Genomic DNA, 24,518 nt, shown 5'->3' on the forward strand with positions numbered 1-24,518 from the left:
TTATAAAGCTGTTCTGGGAATTACAGGAGATCATGCATGTGAAGCCCCCATCACAGTGCCTGGCCCTCACTAGGCACTCAGCGAATGTGTTTCTTCTCTTCCTTGCACCTTGTGTTTTATCTGTTTCCTATTGTGCAGCAAGGAAAAGTCTACTAATTAGTTCTGCAGGGTTTCCTTCATTCTAAAACCACCTCTTTCAAACCTCAAGGGTTCTCTGGTCCTTTGTGCCAGAGGAGGCTGAGGTGTGGGAAGGCAGCTGGGCTTCCCCTCATTTCACACATGGGGACTTAATAGATTTTGATCAGACTCTCCTCAGCCTCTATGGTTTCAAACTGAGGAACCTTCATCTTTCCTGTCTTCATATAACCCACAACCCCAATTCTGACACTTCTCTGATCATATGAACAGCAGGATTACAGGACAGTTGGGCTCTCAAGTTGGACATCTCTGGGTACACGTCTTGACACTTCCTGTGTGACTTTGGGCACAATCCTTGACCCCTTAGAGCCTCCACTTTCTCAGCTCTAGAAAACCTCGTCTATTTACTGGGAAGACAGATGTTCATAGGCTGGACCGTGGTGTCATAATAGGCAAGCTACCACCAGCAGACTGCTGCACTGAGATATAGCTGTCTTTCAGAGACTTGGCAGATGGCTTTCCTTCCTAAACCCCTGAATGTGGCATTCAAGGCTCCCAAGGGCTTCTCCAGCCTCAACTCTTGCTAATCCCTTCCATCTGCCACCATTCCTGCCACGGCAATCCCTTGTTATACCCAAATATTGCATGTTTCTGATTCAAAGCTGGGTGGGCCTTCAAAGATGTTGGTCTCTCTCACCTCTACCTGGTCTAGCTTCCTTTCTGTCCGGTGCCTTTCTTCAAGACCTGCCTTCAACACTCCTCTGTGAAGCACTTCCTGAGTAGAACAAGCCACTCCCTCCTCTACACCCTTACAACCTCATATATGTCCTTCATTACAACTGGATCCCACTGTACTGCAAAGGTCTGTGTTTGCTTCCCCCACCAGACTTAGTTCCTCTAGTTGTGCCACCTTCTGACTGCATGACTTTGAATGAGTCCCTTCACCTCACTTCAATAAAACAGAAGTAATAATCCTTGGAGCTCAAGGAGGTTCAGGTTTGTGAAAAGTCCCAGCGTAGCGCCTGGCACTCAGAGCAGACACCTTACTCAGTACTGGGCCATTGATTCAAGCAGCTCTGCGTTATCCCTCTGCCAGACCCTCAGCAACAGGAACTGAGTGGGGAGGGTGTCTGCTACAAGCAGGAGCAACGGGTCTGAAGGCCCCAGCCAGCTCCTCTGGACACCCCACCATCCCTCCCCAGAACCCCAGACAGGCTTCACAGACAGATGCCACGTGCAGAAGGATTCACATTTATTGGTTCAAATACAGTACCTAACATTTGCTAAACATGCATTTCACACTAATTGGTCACATTTCCACAGGTAGTCAATTCACAGAAAAGGGCCCATCCCTTGCCAGCTGGCAGGGTGGGAGGTAGCAGAGGGCCTGGGTAGCCCTTGGCCGGCCCTTTGGGGACAAGGGCTCAGAGACATCCCATTTATGCGATTCCTACACAGGACTGTGGGTGGAAGTGGGCCAACAGTAGGTAGCTGAGGGACACGTTCACTGATGTGTGTGCCACTACAGCACCTGACGGTAGGGTTGTGGGAGGTGGTGCTCCCTGTGCCTTGGATCACAGGAAGGAAATGGTGATCTCTGCAGGGGGCGGGGGGGGGGGGGGTGGCTAGTCCATGGCTGGGCAGGTGGCTGGGACTCCCCAGACGCGGCCCAGACATTGCAATGCAGCCACAAGCCCCTATCGCAAGCCTGGGATGGCAACACGGACAAGAACACCAACACCCCAGGGCAGGCAGGGCTTCTTTCCTGACAGAAACATGTAAACAGAGAGGGAGCTGCAGTATTCTTTTCCCACAGGATTCCTCAGGGAGGAATCGATCAGGATGTCATTCAAGAGGTAGTTTTATTTTTTTCTTTTTCATGGAAATTTGAGTCAACAACATTCTTACCTATTATAAGACATTTCAGAGAAAGAAAAAAAAAATGGTCACCAAAGGGCAAAAATGATCCTTTGGCTGGCAGGGCTGGCTCCAGGATTTAGAAGACCAGCCTCCACCAGTAACACAACTTTCTTCTTGGGCTTGGAGCAAACTCTGGCCTACCTCACAGCTTCCCTTTGAGCCTGCAATTGATTCTTGAGCAGGCTGTGCTTCATTTAGGGCTGCAGGCCCAGAGGAGGGAGGCCAGACGGGAGCTGGATTGGGCAGAGGGACCAGGCATTTTTATGAGCTGGTATACCGAGGCAGAGCTACCGTGGCTCATGTTGCAGGACAGCCAGAAGTCTTCAAGTTTCAATGTAGCCCAGGTCTAGCTGAGAAGGAAGCCCCAGCTTGCTCCCAGACTCCACATGTTCTCTAGGGCTCCTGCTTCTGAGGAAACAGTCCAGGCCTAGCTCTCAAGCCCAAAAAAAGAAGCTGCTGCTTGTGGCAGCCAAGAGAGGGGTTTCTGGGGACCCTGTAATTAAATACACATCCCTGAGCTGTGGCCCTAGAAACCCTTGCCTCGAGGCTAATCAGTTTCCAGCACCTGGTGGAATGATTGCCGTTTCTCATCCTGAGACACAGATAAAACATCATTTCACAGACACTGGACATAGATGCTTCAAGCTGAGGAAAAAGGGAGGAATGATTAACTGCAAAGGCAGAGGGGAGTGTAGGGGAATTCTCATGGATCAAGTTGGGGAAAGTAAGAATAGTGTGGGTGTTTTTTTTTTTTGTTTTTTTGTTTTTTGTTTTAGTTTTGTTTTTTGTTTTAAAAAATCAATAAAGAAAAGTTTAATAAAAGAGCTGGTCTGAAAGCCTGGATTTCTTAAAATAATTGCAAAATTTTAAAAAGCAACAAGGAAAAAGGCATATAAACCAGGGGCCCAGAGCTCAAGACTTGGAACAACTGCTCAACTTCCTGCCCTACTGAGAGGCCAGGGTCCCCTTACTTCGGCCAACCTTGGACATGGCTTAGGTGCTGCCCAGTGTGTTTGTTCATCTGTCTCCATCTGTCCCATTCCTCAGGAAATCAAGAACAAACAAAGTTAGGAAATGGGGAGCAGAACAAGGTAGCTAACTCAGAGAGCCCAGGGTTTTAAGGACCTGGTAACGTATTGGCCATGGCAGGTACTCACATCCCTGAAATGGGGTGGCAAGTGAGAAGCAAGTCGGTGTGGGGTGGGTGACTGTCAGCAATACCTTAGAGACCCTGAGATTCCCTTGATGTATCCTCTGGTTCTGGAGAACAGGACAGGGAGGTTCCTGCGTGCTGCCTTCTATCCCTGGAGGCTCGCTCACCTCACTTACGGGGCAGACATGGGGCCGGGTGTCCTCTGAGCCAGGTGGAGTGCTTAGAGACAGGTTCTGGGGAGTTTCTCCAGACTAAGGGCGAGACCACTGAACCTCGTGAAAAATTCCAAAATTCTACAAAGGAGCCAGAGAGCATGAGTTGTAGGTGAAGTTCCAAGATTCCAAACTTTTATCTTGGGTCGAGAAAACACTTAATGGGAAAGGAAAGGAAAAGCCTGTGTGTTTCAATGCAGTGCACACAGCTTCACCACAGCTTTCAGGGTTATAATTTTATGGTGGAAAAACTCACTCAAAGTGAGCGCTGTTGGTAGCAGGGGATCAGAGAGAGGACAGAAGAGAAGGGAATTAGAGACAACATGCACAACTTTTTTCTTCTTCCACTAGCAAAAAGGCTACCTTGTTAACCAAACATTATGGGAAGAAAGGCAAAAAACAAACACACCAAACCTCCCCCTCCAACCTTTCTCTGTGTCCTTCAAACCAAATTCACAAATACATCTAGTGGCTGACCTAATGTCTCCACGCTGCTAGCTACACTCCTACCTTCTCCTCCTAATACCTGAGTTTGCAATGCAACACATTCACTTTACCCTGTTTAAAAAAAGCCCACGTCATAAAAGGACTGGGTGCAGAAGACATTAAAGGCTGTCCACAGGTCAGGCTCCGGCTTGGAACACACGGTCACTTGGCTCAGAAATTCTGCAGGGCTCTTGGCAATGAATGGGCTCTTTGTTCTGTGGAATCTGCTGCAAACATTTGTAAAAATGGATTTGTACAATGGCAACTTGCAGAACCTTTCCCCCACTCCACAAATTAACAACTTGCTCTGTTTAATGCTGCGTTATTGGAGAGACATGCTCTTGCCTTGTCAGAGAGCAATTTCCTTTGATATCCAACACAACCGGTAAAATGCTTAATTTAAGAGAAAAGCAATTTCAAAAAATAGTTTGACACATGGAGGTCTAGAGCAAAGAAAGATACTGCACACAGGAGCAGTCTTGGAGAAGGGGACTCTGATATATGTCTCCTCCCCTACCTTGAGGAAAGCAGCTTGGAGTCTGACCTGTAGCCAAAGAATGTGATCTAGTTGGTTAAATAAAAAAATTCAGGGGAACAAAAATATTGTGAACTTAGAAATAAACAGATACACACACAAAACACTTCCCATCAACTAGTGAAAAACATTCTGGTTGGAGCTTTTCCTGAGGAACATGTCTCTTTTCTTTTTCAGAGCAGCTGGAGAAATGGCATTAAGGAATAATGAATGCTCTGAGTTTTAGATCCATCAAGGGACAAAGTCATCATTCTGCCGGTACCCGTAACATTTCACTGGGAAGAAAAGATTACAATCTGACACGGACTACCTGGTATGCACATGATGTGGTGGCTGACTGGGTAATTTTGCAAGGCCGGGTTGGGAAGAGAGCAAAAGACCTTTGACTAAACAGGAAAAACAAAATGCTGTGGGCCCCTCAAGCCCACCCAGGGAGGCACCCAGTTAAGTGGTCTGTCTGCTGCACTGGCTGTGGGAGGCACCTGGGTATAGGCAGAGACAACTGCTCCAGTAAGGCAAAGAAAGGAAAAGCACCTGAAAGAACTCGAAGACAGACATGGTATGGCCGCTGGCCAAAGCCAAGAGGGTAAGGAACATTTCCCAGGACTAGGTAGGGCAGGTAGTGAAAGACTAGGAGGTCCAGGCCATATCTGCAGAGGGGGTAGCCGGACCCTGAGGAACATGAGGTAGTTTCGAGCCTCACCCCACCCCCTGCCACTTCCCTTCCAGGTGCTTTGGACTCCAGCCCTCTAGGCCTTGGTCAGCCAGGCCACTGATAGTCTAACAGGCAGCTGGGCCACTCTGATCCTTGGGCTTTCTAAGGAAACCTGGTCTCACTTTGGAGAGATTAGGAGAACTTGGGAGTAGAATGAAGAGGCAAAACTTCTGTTCAGCAGATGGGGGGATGGTCCTTCCCACCGTATGAAAGACTGCAGGTTTGGGATTCAGTCCTGAGGGTGGGACGAGATGGGGTGAGGGGAGGGACAGGGAAAGGAAGATTATTCTTCTGGCAGTCTGGCCTTTGTCCCACTACCCTTTGAAGAAAGCAAGGTGAAAGGAGAATAAATTAGCAGTGGGCACCAGGATTCAGAGCATGACATTTTGTTCAGTTTTTTTTCAAAGGGCCAATAGGAAGCCAAATTTATAAGAGAGAGACAGGAGTCTGAGGAAAGTGGACCTTGGTAGATCCAGGTAAAGAAACTAAGTAGCTGTGACCCCTAGGGAGCTGGTAGACAAGTCCCAAGAATTAACTTACTGCCAGGGACTTGTGGGGATGAAAAGTTGACAGTGGCAGAAACTGACAGTGGCGGTTCAGACGGTGGGGGCGGGGGGAGCCCACAGCATGGTGTGAGAACAGAAACCCTTCTCCCTGAGGACTTGTATGGAGGGAGGACACCTAACTTAGATTTGGTCACTGTGCCCTTCCCCCTCAACTGTCATGCTTTCCAAAGAAAAGAGATGGCTAAATCCTTATCTCCTGTCCTGTTCCCAACGTCTTCCCCACTTTGCTTGGTAAACCTCCCAACACCACTTTGCCCCTTTATGATGTGCTCTTTTACTTTTACCTGGCAATTCGGTAGCTAGAAAAAGGCAGTTCGCTCTCTGACAGACTAATGTAGGAGTCTGCTGAGAACATGTGGAAAAAGTAGGGATGGTCACATCCCTCCCTTCCCACTGAGGTAGTCGTCTTTGTCAACATTATGGAAATATTCATCTCAGCCCCATCCCACCCTCTCCCTCAAAATACAAAAGAACTATCTCTAAACAATGACAACACTATAACATTAAACATCTTCACATTCTGTAAACTGCAAGGAAATGCATCGGCTGCATTTACACAAAAGCATGTGCATCATGTTGAAGGCCATACATTCAACTCTGTCGTGAAATAAATATATAGAAAAATGAGGTTAAAAAAACAGACAAACAAACAAAAACTCTTCTTGCTATGGAGGCGACTGGAAACACTGCTCCACAGCCTCCACCTTGGTCTCTCTGGCTCTTTCTTCTGGAGCCTGTCCTGCCCACCCAAGGCGTTGCAGTTGGCCTGAGGTGGGGCGCTGGGAACAGGTCATTCCTTGCCCACACTTGTCTTGCAGGAATGCAGTACCACCTTAAAGAGGAGAGGCAGCTGCTCCAGGGGTACATTCACCATCTTTCCTGGTAACAAGGTGGGAAAAGAAGAGTTAGCAAGTGGCTGCAGTGGGAAAGTGTAGCTGCCTCCTTCCTCTCAGGCTGGTAAAGGGAGAATGTTGCCTTTTTTTTTTTTTTTTTTAAAGTTTATTTATTTTGAGACAGACAAAGAGAGAGAGAGAGAGAGAGCGAGCAAGCAGGGGAGGGGCAGAGAGGGAGGGAGAGAGAATCCCAAGCAGGCTCCTTGCCGTCAGCACAGGGCCTGATGCGGGGCTCGAACTCACAAACTGTGAGATCATGACCTGAGCCAAAACCAAGAGTCGGATGCTTAACTGACTGAACTACTCAGGCACCCTGAGAGAATGTTTATTGCCCTTTTGAGTGATTGGAGCAAGAAAAGTGCCAGGAGTATCAGACAAACTGTGTTAACATCCTGATACCCAGACCCATTCTGGTGCCCTAGAGAGTCTAGTAATGGTGCAAGCTATAATCATTGCTACCATTTACTTGCTCTGCACTAGGTGTTTAAATGCCTTATCTAATGCTCACAATATTTCCATGTGACAGCTGGAACTTTTTATCCCTATTCTATAGATGAAGAATCTGAAACTGAAAGGTATTCCTAGATGTTCTCTTAGAGCTAAAATACCATGAGAAACATATTCTGGTTTTTTTTTTTTCCTGTTAGATTCTCTAACTAGCATTCCAAAAAGCACTGTTCTTTTGAATAGTATAACGGGTGAGTAAAAGTACTGGAAAGAAAAGGAGGGGGGTGATCACAGGGGCAAGTAAATTTGAGAAATTCAGGGTTCATAAAGGTATACAGGTTTCTTTATTGGAGGACTTCACAGAGCATTCAGTGTGCTAACATACTTTGTAGATATCTGAGGCCGTCGTTCTTCTCCCTGACCGTATCTTAGAGTCATGCCCAGGTCCCATGCCATATCAATTAAATCAGGATTTCTGGGGTACAATCCAAGCACAGATATTTTTTAAAAGCTTCGCAGGTGATTCAAAATGCTGCCAGAGTTGAGAATCCAGCTCAGTATTAATTACTGCCCTCTCTTTATTTCAGAGAGCATCTGATTAATATCTTGTTCAGTAAGACAAAGATTTGGAAATGCTGAGATATAAACTACCAAAGCACCCCTAAAATACCAAAATTTTAGGTCCATTTCAGATCTGCTAGACTATCTAGGTCCAAAAAGTAGAAACAAAAATTCCTTTATCAGATTGAAAAATTTTTCCTTCAAAATTGCACTGCTGAATCTGACAGGAACAATCTTAGTCTAGAGGTCACATTTCTGTGTTTTCCCTCAGTGTATACTGGCTACTCTACACAAGAATCTTTACCAAATGAAGTAAGGCAACAATAACAACAAGAAGTCCTTTGCAAAGGTATAATTTTTGAGAATTATTTTAAAGGTATCACTTTAAATGAATGATCCCAGAAAATCTGTAAGAAATTTTCCAAAATGAAGTTAATTAAAAAAATTGAGATATAATTAATTCAAATACCATAAAATCCACCCTTTTAAAGTATATAACTCAGGAATTGAAGTTAATTTGGGAAACCCTGAACCTGTTTCGCCATCCACCGAATGACCATAATATCACCAATCACTAGCCTTGCAGTTTGTTCTGAGATTAAGTAACAAAAGGCCGCAAAGCACCCTGCACATCATAGGCACAAAGGAAATGTCAGACTCTCTTTCCCTACAAAGAAAACACAAAATTCTCATTATAATGTAACTTTTCTGAGGGCAATGGTAGAAGCTCTTTTATGCAGTTGGTGATGGGCCTGGAATAAGCATTTTGAAAACACTGCCTGTCTCATTCCCTTCACAAGCCAAGGAAGGTTTGGAAGCCCAGCACTAAGAATGTTACCTGCAATATAGCGAATCTCAGGTAAGCACATCATGAGGTCAGGAAAGCGGTTCGGCTGATGTGTGTATTTATATTCAGTGAAATCCTGGCAAATGTACCAATATCGCTTGTTCAGTTGTTCCAGCTGTGAGGCACTGGTCAGACCCCTGATATCTGTTAAAAAAAAAAAAACACACACACACACACAGGAAATGGAGGGGTTTTCTATTGGGGAAAGAACACCAGCTCCTTCAATATGTGCATCTTTCAATTAAAAGTTATTAAACATTGTCACAATAGGAGACCTTTTCTCTTTCTGACATGGAGGAACAAAACTCTGGACAAGGGGAGAGAAATCAGATAAAGGCAAAAAATTATAAAGGACAATCACTAGACTGAAACACTTGAGTGCTAGGCTCTATCTTCCTCAACTCCTACATAGCTCCCAGCACAGTGCTTGACACAAAACAGGCACCAGTGGATGTTCAACAAATGGCTGAATAATCTACCTTTCACAATGTATCTTTCAGAGTATCTTTAAACTGGCCCTTTGCTGGAGGCCGATCAGAAAGCTTGCGGAGCCTACACGTTTATGCTAGGCATATACTCACATATGGTCTCCTATGTGCTTCTGCTCACACTATTCTACCTGGGCTGTCACTCCAGCTTTTTCTATATAGATTTCTCTCTTTATATAAAAATGTATATGTGTATATATAATATATATGGACATGTATGTATGTACACACACACACAATCCCTTTTATCTATAGAATATACAGTTTACACACACACACACACACACACACACACACACACACACACACACACAATTTGTATATACATAAATAAGAGAACATAAATATTCTCTCTCTATATATCTTACCCAGCCTTTGAGGCCCTACTCAGATTTCTCCTCCAAGAAGTTGCTGCTGATCTCCCTCCCATCTGAGGCTCAAGTAATGTGTTAAGTGCCATTTTAAAGTGTGTATTTCTTGAGGCCAGAGACCTGGGGTCTATTTTTATTTAATATCTTTAATGCTCAATACAGTGCCTGGTCTAGGGAAGGCACACAGAACAGCAGATAAATGAGTGGAGAAGACAAATGAATGAATAGTGGAGAAGCAGCAGGAGGAGTAGGCAAAGAGGAGGGTATTGGAAGTCTCGACTAGGAAACTGAACACAGGAAGAGAGCACTTTCAATGTTACAAGGCAGCAAAAGCGCCCCGTTGCACTGTGAGAGTACAGCACTCATACGCTACTTTGGAAAAAAGAGAATACAAATTCTCCTCTACACTCCGGTCACTAGCAGCTACCAAGCGCCACTTTGCAGGTAATCCCCCACATAAACCACATTCGGCCCTCCTCTAAACAAAAGCCATGCTTGATACGCATTGTGTGAGTTCTTGTGCACCACCATTCTGCCCTGAAGGGGCTGTCAGAAGCACTGCCAGACTGTCACAGAGGTCTTATCTCCAAAAGTTTCATCAGTCACCCTGCTCTTCTTCAGTTGCTGGTAAACTTGGTACAAATTTTAAATGACGCATGTACTGTCCTTGGTGTCTGTGTTTAAATGCATTAAAACTGACTAAACAAAGCGAATCCTTTTCCTTCCTCTATGAGTTATAGAGACTGTGGCATTTAGGTTTGAAGAAAAAATCCAAAGCATGCTCTGCACTATAGAGGGGCAGGATGAGGGGAGCACAGGCCTTTATCTAAGATTGGTACCCACATGGTGTGGCAGATTCTGTGTGACAGTCCTGAGGGTAAAGGGGTGGGAGGTGGTGTGTGAAACGAGGGCAAATGCTCTCTGGCCAACAACAACAACAAAGTCCCCTTTCCTCATCCCCAGCTACTTACCTTGATTTAAGAAGTTAATTGCTTTCATGCAAGCGTACTCTTCATTGCTGACCTTTAGCTGATGGAACTTGTGATATAGGTAGATGAGCCTCTCGATCACCTCCATCCCTTCATCACTAAATCTGGGAAACAGACAGTGGAGGTCAAGGAAGGGAAGCCAGAGGTCTCCTATAGCTCCTTAAGGAATCTAGGATTGAAAAGAGCCCGAACTTGGGGGAAATGGAATCCAGAACCATTTGTGAAGGACAGGTAGCTCCATGGTTTGTCTAGCAGCCAAGAGAGCTCATATAAGCTGAGGTTCCCAAGGTCAGGTGGGGTCAATCAAATCTAAGTTCAAATCCAGCTCCAACATATAAAAGCTATAAGACTTTGGGAAAATCATTTGACCCCTCTAACCTTTGAGGTCCTCTTTTGTAAAATAGTAACATTTGTCTGCTTAGGGTAACAAGGGCCAAAGGCAGTCTGTGAAACGTAAATGTGGAGAAATATGACATTATTAAGGTACTACTATTGTTGAAATGCAGCCTGCAGTGTCAATGGCAGCTGCCATGGTGACTCTATGTGAGCTTCTGCCACGATGAAGAAAAAGCTGACGGTTATATTTTTTAGGTTCACTGTTTCTAGCAGGGCTGAGGTTACACACAGTGAAAAAAAATGTTTGGCATCCCTGACTTCAGCTAGGGAGGGACAGAAACATTAACTGAGCCTCCATGTCATACCAGTCTCTGTGCTGGGCACTTCAAAAAAAAATACATTTATTTATTTTTGAGAGAGAGCATGTGAGTGGGGGAGGGGCAGAGAGAGGGGGAGACAGAGGATCTGAAGCAGGCTCTGTGCTGACAGCAGAGAGCCTGATGCGAGGCTCAAACCCACAAACCGAAGTTGGACGCTCAACCATCTGAGCCACCCAGGTGTCCCTGTGCTGGGCACTTTATGTGTACTTTCTCATTTAATCTTCTCAGCCCTATGGGCTAGGTGAGACTATCATTACCACTGTACGGACGAGAAACTGAAGTTCAAAAAATGGAGGAGACTGGTCCACAAGCATAGAGTTGGTGGCAGAGCTAGAACCTGGAACCTGGGCTAACTTCCCAAGGCCTTGGTTTTTCCAACATCTACATAGCAGGTAAGACTCAATGCGGACCATGATCCTTTCTTTGGATCAGGAGAAAGCTCCTTGGGGGAAGACCAAGTTTTAGGAAAAGGAAGCCAAGGTTAGAGGACTAATCCTCTGGGTCCTAGTGGGGAATACCTCATACCAGAGGTGGGGACACCACCAAACCAAGAAGGCAAAAAGGCTTAATGGGGAAGCAAGTGTTTATAAAAGCTGGGGTCGGGGTCACGCTCAGCCTCTGCCCTTCCAGGAGTGGACTAAGGAGAGTTCCAGACAGGCCTTAGATGCAGCTCAGTCATGGAGAGAAGATGCTCAGCCCTGGGACTGCTCCCTGGTGGCATGTTCAGATCTGAGTATTGCAGCCCTATGCCAGGCAAGAAGGCGCTGTCTGCCCCCCTCAACACCTGGGGATGTACTACTGCTGTCTGGGCTCTACTACGTTCTGCGTTGACTCTGAAGGCCTTGCAAGGACTTGGCCTCCTGGGCAAGCAGCACATTTTTTCTTCCCTGGGGAAAGCCTGGCCCTGGTTGGAGCCAGAGGCATCTGCCCTTCTCAAGCACCAGGGGGAGCTACAGCAGCAGCTACCTGCAATCTAGAGCCCTGGCCCTTTTGCCTCCAAGTCTGGCTCCCTCTTAGTCTGAGCTGGGGTTTCGTTTCTTCCATCAGCTGATCTCAACAATGACGGCTGACTCCATTTCTCTCTGTGCCTGGCCCAACAGTTTTTATAACTTTATTAATACTTTCCCAAACTGGCTGATAGACAAATTTATACTGAACAGCTCCTATACTAACCTTATCTACCATTCTACCCTTTGTTGAGCATTTGCTACTTGCCAGGTACTTTGTTAAATATTCGACACACATTATTTCATTGGATACTCCCAATAAATCCACCAAATTGGTATTATAATTCTCTGTTCACATGTGAAAACAAAGCTCAGAGAGGTTATTTACTGTGCCCCTAGTGCATTCTTATATTTTACCCCCCTGACAACCATGAGATATCACCTCCACGTTAGGGATAAGGAAGCAAAAGAAGAGCATCTTGCCTTCCACAAAAGTTACATGGTAGATAAGTGGTGGTGGGTGGGGCCAAAGTTTAAACCTAAATTTTCTGATTCCAAGCCTGTTGCTTTCTCAGCACTCCATTGTCCACTCCCTGACTGTCAGGTTCCCACAGCAACTCAGCCCAGGGCTCAACTCAGCTACGTGCGGGGTATGCTGCAGTGCCTCGATGCTGCTGAGACATGCAGGAGGCAGTGGGCCTGAGAGTGAAGATCACATCACTGCCTCATCACAGTACTCTGCTGGCTACTTCTGTTCTTGAGAGGAAAAAGGTCTTTCCTGCAAATTCCCTCTAGGATCTGCCTGGAGGGGTGGTGTGGGGATGAAAAGCAGTAGGTCAAAAAGGAGGACACAAGCAGAGCGGCAATGCCAGCATCTGTCTGTGGCGCGGAGCAGTGTAGCAAACAAAGATAACGTTCTCTCCCTTAATCAGCAACCGCTTGCCCCAAGTGCTCCCTCTGGCACTGCAGAACCTGCAGGTGTGTGGTTATCAGCCAGACCCCCAGCCTGCGGTGGTGAACTTACTGCAAGGGATACAAAGGAGCTCCCAAGTGCCTGGCATGAGCACATGTCCCAAATCTGCCCGTTCTACTGGGGACAGCACATACTCTCTTTTCCAAATTTCCTAGGACAGGCAACTATCATGGACCCCTGACAGTGGTGGGGGGCTGGCAGCCAGCCCAGTAGCCCCCACTCAGTCTCCACAGCCTGACTGCAAAGCTTTCCTCCACACCCCGCATCCCACCCCTTGATAAACAAATTGTTCTCTGTTCCATGGGCCTGCTTTCTCCTCCAGCCGTGCCTCCTCCACATCTGCCCACTCCACAGTTCTAACGCCCCTGTATTCCCTGTCTGCACATTATCAGCATTTAAAGCCAGAAAGTTGGACAAACACACCCATTCTTCTTCGAGGTTCCCATTACATAGGCATGCTAGGACAAAGAAAACATTCCTGCCAGGATCCCCCAAACCACTGGACCATTCAGTCAGCAATTGAAACTGACACTATGTAAGTTATGTCCCATTAAGGGGGCTGAGAGGCCTAGTTGTCTCCTTTTCATTCAGCTAAATGCACCTACCCCCAGGAGCAGTCATCAGCCACAACCTTAGAGGAACTGCCATCTCAGCACCCACATAAACACTCCACGATGGGAGTAAGACTCTAACTCCAGGACACATTCCAGAAAGCCGAAGTTTTGAGAAGGCTAAATAATTCAGCAGAGGGAAACGGTAAGGATTCTGGGCTTTGGAGCACAACAGATCTAGGTGGTGATGTCTACTTCATCTCTTCCTAGGTTTGTAGCTTTGAGTTTTCACCTCTCTGACCCTCATGCTCCTCCTCTGTGGAACAAGGATAATATTAGTGCAGTTGCTTCGGGTGGTGGTGAGGACTAAACAAATAATGTTTGTATAGCACTTAAGATGGAATTTGGCACAATAAACGGTCTATAATTGTTAACTATTATCATTATTAATGGCATCATCATCATTGCTCCTGTTGTAACAGCAAAATGATTGTGTTTCTTGAACCTTACAGCTAGGATCTGAGCAGGGAAGCTGGGAGGCAACTTTTCATAGATCTGGCAGAAATGGAGCTAGTGCTTGTGAGATAGAATTGCCCATTAAAGCCCATCTAGTGCAAGGCATCTTCTCTTGAGAGTGAAGGAGTCTTGATTAGGGCCAGGAGCAGTCACTGGCTGGTGCTACAATCTGCTTTAAATCAAATTCACCCAGCTCACTGTCTGATAACAGCCTGATTAAGGAAAATGGGTACCATAAATTTGATTCAATATTTGAGAAGAGAAAAGGAGGTGGTCATGTATCATCGGGGAAAAGCCCTTTCATGACAGCAGGAACTTACTTGCACTTAAGAGTTGTGAAAAAGTAAAGGCATTTTGGGGGAGTAGGAGTAATGCAGGAGCAGGCAAGGTAGAAAAGAGCTATGGCCAATTACAGACTCCACACCCTGGGTTTCTAGCAGAGGAAGGAATGCTTTACACTGATGTACCTGATTCCAGGCTTTTTCACACTTCCTTTTCCTCTGACCTCCAGGGCAGTTCCCCATGCATCTCAGGCTCAACAGACTCCAGATCAAACTCTGAGTGGCTCATCTCCTAGCCTGTTCTTCTCAGGCTCCATTATCTTGGCTAAGAGAATTGGCACTCACCTGCCTGGTAGCACCCCCACCCAACTTTCCACTCACTGAAGTCCCACTGACTTTACCTCCTTGTTATCTCTTAATTTTGTGCTGCCCTCCCTATTCCCATAGTCACTGCTGCCTTGTCCAGGCCTTGTTTTCTTTTACCTGGATTATGGAACAACCTCCTACACAGACACCACCCTCTAGCTTTGTCCATGCCAATCAATCCTGACTTTAGAGCCTCAGGGATCTTTCTAAAATGCTAACTGCCCATGTAATTACTCCACTTAAAAACATCCTAGGACTTAACAGTAGTTACATAATATAATCCACATTCTTTAGATTGGCATTTGAATACCTTCATGATCTGCCTTTTTATACCTTTTTCTCCAGTCATTTCTCCCCTCATTTCTGTCTCTCAGATACATTCTCTCTATACAATCCACAGGATTGCTTTTGATTCCGTACACAAACCAACTATCCGAGATCTCTAACTTCTAGGACTCTGTTTTATCTCCTGCCTTCCTCCTGTTCTCTATAATCTACATATAAAAACCCACTTCAAGATGCAACTCAAATGTCTTATCCTCTGGCAAGCACTACCTGATTATGCAAGTAGAGGTACTTACTTCCTAGTCCCTCATATGTCCCTCAATCTCTACCAGTATCCCCCTGGATTATAGACTGTTATCTGTTTCTATTTGTCTCCCAATCCCCTAAACCACGGGGCTCTCACCTGAGTCAGAAACCGTGTCTGCATCATCTACGATCCCAACACCGCTCCCCTGACATGCACGACAGGGTCCTAGTACATGGAATCAGAACTAACTTGTTGAAATTTAACTCCTATTTTTCCATGGAAGGATTCCATATGCTTTTAACATGGAGTAGTAAGTCCTGACAACAAATCTATTTCTTATCCTCAGAATCCACTAGAGAGCTCAGCACCAATACATCATCTAGAATTAGCACTGTTCAACAGAACTTTCTGAGATGATGGTGATGTTCTGTATCTGCACTGTCCAATACACGATCCACTAATCACATGTGGCTAGTGAGCACGTGGAAATGTGGCTAGTGCTAATGAGGACTGAATTTTTCATTTTATTAAATTTTAATTAAATTAAATTTAAAAAGTCACCCGAGGCTAGCAGTTACTATATTGGACAGTGCAGCTCTACGTTCTCCTCGGTAAGGAGGCTTCCTAGGAAATAAACATTCCCTCACTAATTTAGCAGTTACTGGCCCCTGCCTTGCTCTTAGGGCCCAAGGGACTGGATACAGTGGGATGGGGTGCCTTATAAAGCTCAAAGCCACAGAGGGATCTGCATGGCCAATGATCCTTGCCTACCTGCAGAAGACCTGGGAAAACCCATCATTCTATAGAGACTGGATCCCATAGGCTGACTTTGTAGACAGCCCCAGGCTGCACTGGTGGATTCCAAGCAAATAAGGAGGCCAGGCTTATTGGGCCAGCTCTACAAACCCTGGCAGTATTAGCATTGCTAACCGCAATTCAAACACTTAGTTGGCCCAGAGTTAAGGAGGAGATAGGAATTTCATAGAAACAATGAATTAGAGGCTCAAGACAAGGGGTTAGGTCATGAGCAAAATCAGATAGCTCTGTTTACAGGTCAAAGTGTCAGCTGGGTTCAAAGCTCTGTCATTTACAGATCACCCTGAAACCAGTAAGCATCACTGAAAAGGAAATATTAGAAAATCAGAGGAGGGTATTGGCACCCTGATTCCTCCCTCCCTCAGCTGTGCAAAGAGCCCTTGAGAGTCTTGGAGCTTTACTCTCAGCCCAACACTCCCCCTGTCTTTATGCCATGGTAACTGGATGGCAGGGGAAGATGTACTTTGGTCCTGTGTAGAGAAGTGTGGGGGCTAGCACCCCATCTCCTTCAGCTTTCATTGATGGGGGTACCTTTTCTCCTCTCTTTCTTGGTGCTCTGGAATCCCATGACTTCGTTTTTTTAAACTGTTCAATAAAGGTGAATTAATGAAATGTCTATTGCAATGTGATTTAAGCTTTATTTTTCACATGGATAAATTAATAAGCCAGAAAAGCTGTATCAACTGATCATTTGTTCTGATTTTGGGTTGTCACCATGTGCTGTAGGTCTTCAAAGTGAGTAAAAGATTTGTGCCAGACAGGGAGATTAGGATCCTGGTCAGCTGGGATGAGACATTATGCCAGAAAACATTGAAAAGAATGGCTCAGTCTCTTAGTCCCATGCTGTTACCATCTCACTGCATCTCAGATACAGTAACAGAGCCTAAGCTTTGACACCAGGTAGGCATAGGTTCAAATCCAGGCTCTGGAGTGTTGGTCCCAACACTCAAGGGCAGGTCTCTTTGAACTTCAGTTTTCTTATCTATAAAATGGGCATAACCACACCTATAATGCTGGAGGCTGTGAGAAAGAAAGAAGACAATCATATAAAATACCAAGCCCAGGGGCAGCTGGGTGACTCAGTTGGTTAAGCGACTAACTCTTGGTATCGGCTCAGGTCATGATCTCAAGAGTTTGTGAGACTGAGCCCCACACTGAGCTCTGCACTGGCAGTGTGGAGCCTGCTTGGGATTCTCTTTCTCCCTCTCTCTTCACCTGTCCCCTGCTCACATTCTCTTTCTCTCTCTCAAGATAAATAGATAAACTTAAGGGAAAAAAAAAAAAAAAAAAAAAAAGCCAAGCCCGGTGCCTGGCACACAGTAGATACTGCAGTGACTTCTAGGTCTTATTCTTGAATTGTAAACTATAGCCCAGAGCCCCCTCACCTTACAGATAAAGTTTAGAGTTTAGATTTTTTTTGTTTTTCCCAGATATATTCTCTTACCTCAATGATCCAGATGTGATTAAAATAATAATAATTAATAATAATAATAATAATAGCTTAGAACTCTGTTAAGGCATGCTGCACAATATTATTTATTTTTCACAACTACCTTGTTGGGGGAAGTACTGGTATTATCCCATTTTAGAAATTCAGAACCTGGGGATCAGAGACTTGACCATGGTCATAAAGGTAGTCAGTGGTAGAGTGAGGATTCAAATCCAGCCTTGTGTGTGGCTTTAATTCCTATCCTTTGGAGTGTCAGTGGGGAGCACTCCATCCCCACCTTGCAGGAATGACAATGGTTTGGTTGCTTGGGACTTCCTCCCCAGCCAACAGCCCTTACCTGTGTAGTTCCTCATCAGAGGGTGAATACTTGGCAGTGACATCAGCCAGCTCCCCAAATATCTGTTTGCTATAAACAGTGAGGGAAGACAGCAGGATTAATTCTTGCCATGTAGAGCTCAGGAGGCACGTGTAATCCTTGATTGAGAGCTCGCAGAAGAAAGGCAGTTTCTTGATCCAAGCAATCTGCCTAAAGAGCAGCTCATCAGCTAGGCGGCAAAGCAGGGCAAACAGCTCTGCCTGAGTCACAGCATACCTGGGGGTAGGGACAGTGGAAAATTACTTCCGGTGGCCAGAGAGGGAGGATAAGGGCACAGGTAGAGGCTACTCCTAAGAGTAGAAAGGGTCTCTGGCAGTGGGCTCCTTGCCCTTGATCATGGGTCTCCAACTTCATTCAACTGAGTCTAATGATAAGGCGGCAGGACTGGAGCCAGCAGCAAGCTCAGGGCTGGGGAGGAGGGTTTGGTGAGAAAAGGTTGTAGAAAGGAAAGGAGGCTTGGAAATTTGTGCAATTATTAGGGAGTATGACTTTTAATGTTGGTGTCCACAAATGTTCCACATGTTGAGAGAAAATTCTGTGACCCTTGCACTAGTTTTGGCAATGAGAGCTCCATTAGGTCAGGTCTGGTACCCACCCAATACAGGGGCTGACAACAAAAATGAGCCTGAGGCCAGACGGCTGAAAGAGAGAACATGTTCAGAAGGTTTTCCTGCTCTCATTGCACCCCCTGGTGGTGAGTTCAGGAACTAAAGTTGCTTAGCCTTTGTGAGTTACTGCTGTATGGAAGGAGCAGGGCATTTCTCATCTCTGGGCTGGATGAGATAGGGTCCCAGTTTTCTTTCTCTCAAGGCCCCTGGGCATGACTTTTCCCCACACCCCCACACTCAGATTTATAAAGATTTTGTGTGTCCTTCTTATAAGAAAATCTTTGAATTTCCTCCTCTGATATTGGAGACTAGCTTGAAAGATCTCCAGATACATCCTAGGGATCTAAGCTTGATAGCAAACAGCCTGTGCCCCAGGCCAAAGGAATGGGTGCAGCAATTGGTGGGCCTGAAGGCTGAACTAGTATCTACTCAGGTAGAGGTGACAGAGGATTTAAAGAGTATTCCTTCCACCAACTCAGGTCTGTACACAGAGCACATGGCACCAGGCTACCAATGGGTACGTTCGCTAGAGATGCAGATAGTCCACAACCAGTTAGTGCCTTGTTACGGAGCCTGAACTTAATGTATGATTATCCCCAGAAGTATATTTCATCTCTGACTCAGAGCCAGAGAAGCACTTCAGACCCATCCCAGGGCCTGGCTTACCTAGCTAGGCCCAAGCAGAAACAAGTCTTTTAATCCCAAATTCCATAAGGATTGACAAAACAGTCCCAACTCTATGAAAAAAGATGCTCAAGAGAAAAACAAGGGACCACTGCCTTCAAAGATATATACAGATTTGTCCTCTGATGCTTCAGTCATTACTCATTATCCCCTGACTCATTCCAAAGCCTAGGGTATTAGTAGCCAGGGATGAAGGTGGGTGTGGGGTGGAGATCATTTTGAAGTTGCAAGGACTAAATGGGGCACTCACCCATCTTCAATCAACATGGGCGTGCCCAATGGCTCCAGGTCCTCCGCTGATACCAGCTGGTGAATCAGACTGTACGACTGAGGATCCAGGCTGCGAGCTTGTGGGGGCAGAAGTGGCGAGTGGGCGGAATAGCTAAAAAGGTGCGGTATGTATTGATAGTGTGGAGGCACAGACATCCCCATGTACTGCTCTCTGAATGCCATGAATCCATTTAGTTCCACAGACCTACTGGAAAGAAAAGTTTCATGTCAAGCAGAACCATGGCAGGTGTACTGCCTGCTCAAAGGAAGTGAGCCACAATGTGGCTAAGGTGTTCTTTGGCCATGCAGTGTGTCTTCATCAGGGACATAATTAACGGTTACATGCATGTCTCCCCTACCAGATAGGGACTCTGTACAGATGTGTGTATGTGTGACTTATCACTGGACACCCAGCACCTGGCAAAATAGGTACTGAATAAAGAGTGGTTGAATAAATTCTTTGTATAGGTGCCACATTTGAAGAGATTTTAATGGATACTCACAGACTCTGGTCCACAAAGGTGTGGGGGTATGTATTTTTTTATTACTAGGAAAACTAACGCACAGCCAGCCTAAGGGCCTTGCCAGGCCACAAAACAAATCCAGCACCTAGCAAGGAACCTGACATGTGGTAACAACTCCCCTAAACATTCAAAAGAAGGAACAGAAAAGGAACAACTGAAAGAACTGAAACAAAAAGGAACAAATGAATGAATAAAAGTTACAGTAAAATTCCAAGAAAAAGGCAGATAAAAATCTGCAGGCAGATTCTTGGTATTTTCCTGGAGAAATCTAATCACTGACCATTGGAAAAATCTAACCACTAACCACTGAAGAAATCTAACCACTCTGTTACCTAAAACAACAATCCTGTAGCTTTACCTAGATGCATTTCCTGTAACAGGGGCTGGTAAACTATAGGCTAATGGTACACAGCCACATTCATTCATTCACGTAGTGTCTGGTGGCTCTTGCACCATAATGGTAGAGTTGAGTAGCTGAGACCCAGACTGTATAGCCTACAAAGCCTAAATTATTTATTATCTGGCCTTAGAGAAAAAGTTTATCAATCCCTGTCCTATAAGAAAGATTTCTGCAAAAAGGAAATCTTCCCTGGTAGTTGATGGCTACATTTACACATAACAACTAACTTAACATTCTTGAACAAAGAGTCTCCAAATTGGTATTCCATGATAACAGCAAATTTAAATCACTGGCTTAAAATTTTTCAGTTTCTTAAAATTTATAAAGTGAAAATCTTCACTCTTGCTGAGGCAAAGAAATTAGAACTTAATTCAATATTGTCAATGTGGTTTGTTTTATTTCAGTGATAAAGTAAATGAGAGAAAAGAGCTACATTTAAAATGTTATTTTGTTAGGTGAAGAACGTATGGGCACAGACAGCAGCTATAGTACTTTATTAGTCTGCAAAGAGACTGCTGACATTTTCAAGGTCTTCAGCAAAAAGTAGGCTGTGAAATGCTGTTCTGTGTCATCCTGGTCCGTCCCTGCCCCAAAGACTGAGGGAACAAGAGCACAATGGCTGAGACAGCCCAGAGGTTCCGTGTGGGTCTGTGTACTCTCTGGGTGATCCCTAGATGATGCTGGGTTTGCCTTGAAGCTCACCTGGAGGACAGTGTGGAGCCCGGTGAGGGCTGGTTGCTCTCTGAGGCCCTGTTCCCAGGGGAACTGTGGTCGCTGTCACCATGGTTGCTCCAGTGATTGGCCTCTTCCTCAAATTCCTGCCCAGACATGATCCTTTCGATCTCCTCCTCTGATATCTTTGACAAGGAATTGACACATGTTAGACTGGGTGCCCAGGATAACCTCCGTTCCTTCTTTAGGACTGAGAAATGTATTTAAAACTCACATTCCTAGAACTCTCTAGAGAAAAACCCAGATTCCCCCTCTTCTACCTCCATACCCCACAGTCTCTCACTAATCTTTTTTTTTTTTTTTTTGTCTCTCACTAATCTTAGGACAGCTCGGTTGCTTGCTTCCTAGCACCACAGCTCACCATAATTTTCCTCTTGTCCGTTTACCCTCCTCTCAAGCCACAAAGTGTCTATGTTCTTCATCATCATTCCTCTTTGTCTTTGAGTTTATTCTTCCCTACCCCTGAAACACCACTCTTCAATAACAAACTCCTCCTTGCCTTTTAAGACCCAATTCAAATGTTACCTTCTTTGTGAACCCTCTATCACTACCTAGACAGAATTTTAGGTCCTTCTTCTGTCCACTTACAATTCTATGGATTCTGAGATAGGCAGAATAACACAGTGGTTAAGAGTACGAATTCTAGAGTCAGACCACCTTTGTTCCAACACAGGTTCTGCTACTTTCTAAAAATTGTACAATCTTAGGCAAGTCATTTACCTATTTTAACTTAAATTCCTTTATCTATGTGGTGGAGAGAATAATATCTGTCTCGTGGGGTTATTGTGAGGATTAAATTAGTTAATACATTATCACATGTTTAGAAAAGGGCTTAGCACATAGCAATAATTATGGAAGGCTGACAATGATATCTTCATAATCATTATTATTTTTATAGCATTTATGGTAATGTATCATAAGAATACCCTCTATTAGACCTAAGGCTATGATTAGAACCTAGAAAAAAGTGCTCAAAAAATGCACGTTGGATAAACAAATGTTCACTTAGTAAGTACTGTCCATAAAACTCCACATGGATTTTCTTAGTAAGAAAGACATTCCCAACCCTACTAAATAAATGAGAAGAAACTCTAGCTCAGACAAGTGAACTGACTTGCCCAAGATCACACTGTGTGTCCACGTCTGGGGAGGAGTTTGAGGAAGAGGCCAAAGTATCCAAGTATTCAGTCCCTGGCTCTAGCTATCATACCACACAGGGAGTGAGTAAACACATCTTCTACACAGTGTTTAACCCAGAGTTGAAGCTTAACTGGCTAAACTTCGCATGGGATGAGAGTGAGTAGTAAGGAGGAAAGGCCAGATACATTTTTATTTTTTGTTTCTATAGAAAGCCTGGGAGGACATTTTCTCTGAAATCTGAGTCAAACCTGCATAACTCTTTGTTCCAGCAGCCTGTGAGGAAACCTTGAGCTGCTCTGATCATAAATACAGGAGGCATTTAGAACCGGAAGCCAGCCAGCATACAGGACTTGGAGGGAAAACAAGAAACATTTAACTGGTACACAAGTTGAGTGACTGGCCTTAAATAACTTAGATTGTGTACTGAATTGGAGGTACGGTAGTCTTTATTCAAGCACATGTAGCAAAACAAATCTTTTCACTTAGGGATCTTTAGAACACTGAAATCACACATTGTATAAGACACGTGAAGGGGCACCTGGATGGCTTACTCAGTTAAGTGTCCGACTTCAGCTCAGGTCATGATCTCATCATGGTCTGTGGGTTCAAGCCCCACACCAGGCTCTGTGCTGACAGCTCAGAGCCTAGCGCCTGCTTTGGATTCTGTGTCTCTCTCTCTCTATCTGCCCCTCCCCTACTTGTGCTCTGTCTCTGTCTCTCTCTCTCAAAAATAAATAAACATTAAAAAAAAAAAAAAAAAAGACCTGTGAAGACAAAAGGTGCCATCAAACTGTAAGACATTTAGTGACACCCTGACTGAAGCAGGCTCAGTGATGGCAGTGAGAGGAAGACCAGAGCTTAGAGGGCATGGAAGTACTTGAGCGAGGTGAAAACAACCAGTCAGTAAGACTGGTTCCAGCTGGGAGACAAAGGTGTACTGTACCTGTCTCTTCCTATGGGTCCCATAGTACACTAGGCCATCAGTGATGCATTAAGGGGATGGAACACACCAGCAGTGCTTACGTCTAGGTTCAGACCTCATCTGTCATTTTCTACTTGGGTGCTCACTGTTGGGCAAGTCACTCAAGTTTTCTGAGCCTTAGTTCCCTCACTTGTAAAATGAAGATAACACCACCTCCTTCACAGTTCAGGATTCCCTCACAGGGTGCAAAACTGAGCCAGACATACTTGGGAGGTTGATCTAAGATAAAGTTATGAGGTGCAAGTGCACAACAGTTGCTCAATTCTATCCCTTGTAATTAAGCACTTGGAGATCACAGCTTTCTCTTCCTAACAGATCATCTAAAAAAGTAAAAGACAAAAGAGGAAATTATATGCCTAGTAGCAAAATGTCAAATGTAACGAGAGATGAAATAGGAATGTTTCTCTGAGCATCAGCTACCTCAATTCTAGAGAGAACATAGGGTCTAGAGACATAAGCGACTGAAAAGCCCTGGCATGTTGGGAGAAGAGTACTCAAAAGTCATTGGGTAATGTTGAGGAAGGTTCTTCATTGAGGAAATGCTTAAGAATTCTTCCCGGGGCGCCTGGGTGGCTCAGTCGGTTAAGTGTCCAACTCTTGATTCCTGCTCAGGTCATGATCTCACGGTTTAGAAGATCAAGCCCCATGTCTGGCTCTGTGCTGACAGCACGGAGCCTGTTTCGGATTCTCTCTCTCTCTTTCTGCCCCACCTCTGCTTGTGCTCTCACTCTCTCTCAAAATAAATAAACATTGGGGCGCCTGGGTGGCGCAGTCGGTTAAGCGTCCGACTTCAGCCAGGTCACAATCTCGCGGTCCGTGAGTTCGAGCCCCGCGTCGGGCTCTGGGCTGATGGCTCAGAGCCTGGAGCCTGTTTCCGATTCTGTGTCTCCCTCTCTCTCTGCCCCTCCCCCGTTCATGCTCTGTCTCTCTCTGTCCCAAAAATAAATAAACGTTGAAAAAAAAAAATTAAAAAAAAAAAATAAACATTAAAAAAAAAAAAAAAGAATTATTCCCAGTGGAAAAACTTTCTGCTGCATCTAAATACAAAAAGAATGACTACAAATAAAGGCCACACATGAAAAGCCCACAGCTAATATCATTACTCAATAATGAAAAACTAAGAGCTTTTTTCCTAAGATCAGGATTACAGCAAAAATGCCCACTTTTGCCATTTCTCGTTACACGGTATTAGACGTCCTAGCCGTTGCAATTAGGCATGTAAAAGAAATTTTTAAAAAATCTAAACCAGAAAGAAGTAAAGTACCTCTGTTTATAGATGACATGATCTTGTAAATACAAAACTCTAAAGATTCCACACAGAAAACTTAGAATT

The 24,518-nt window shown here is 44.9% G+C and overlaps 1 protein-coding gene across 4 annotated transcripts in view; it reads right to left on the reverse strand.

Moving 5' to 3' along the window:
• Positions 1-1,368: 1,368 nt before the first annotated feature.
• The window catches only part of NR6A1 (nuclear receptor subfamily 6 group A member 1), a 232,593-nt gene continuing 209,443 nt past the window's right edge, over positions 1,369-24,518 (reverse strand). For 2 of the 4 annotated variants that reach the window (XM_086684000.1, XM_086684002.1), the window contains 6 exons: positions 21,034-21,188; positions 19,388-19,615; positions 17,807-18,061; positions 10,304-10,425; positions 8,465-8,617; positions 1,369-6,604 (listed from right to left, as the gene is read on the reverse strand). In XM_086684000.1, the coding sequence (XP_086540126.1) occupies positions 6,516-6,604; positions 8,465-8,617; positions 10,304-10,425; positions 17,807-18,061; positions 19,388-19,615; positions 21,034-21,188 (1,002 nt within the window). In that variant the 3' untranslated portion in view covers positions 1,369-6,515. The remainder of the gene's footprint in view (positions 6,605-8,464; positions 8,618-10,303; positions 10,426-17,806; positions 18,062-19,387; positions 19,616-21,033; positions 21,189-24,518) is intronic. The other 2 variants (XM_086684001.1, XM_086684003.1) reach the window with 2 other exon arrangements.

Source organism: Puma concolor, chromosome D4, assembly GCF_028749965.1.
Source record: "Puma concolor isolate L17-30 chromosome D4, mPumCon1.1.hap2, whole genome shotgun sequence".
Lineage (NCBI taxonomy): Eukaryota > Metazoa > Chordata > Mammalia > Carnivora > Felidae > Puma > Puma concolor.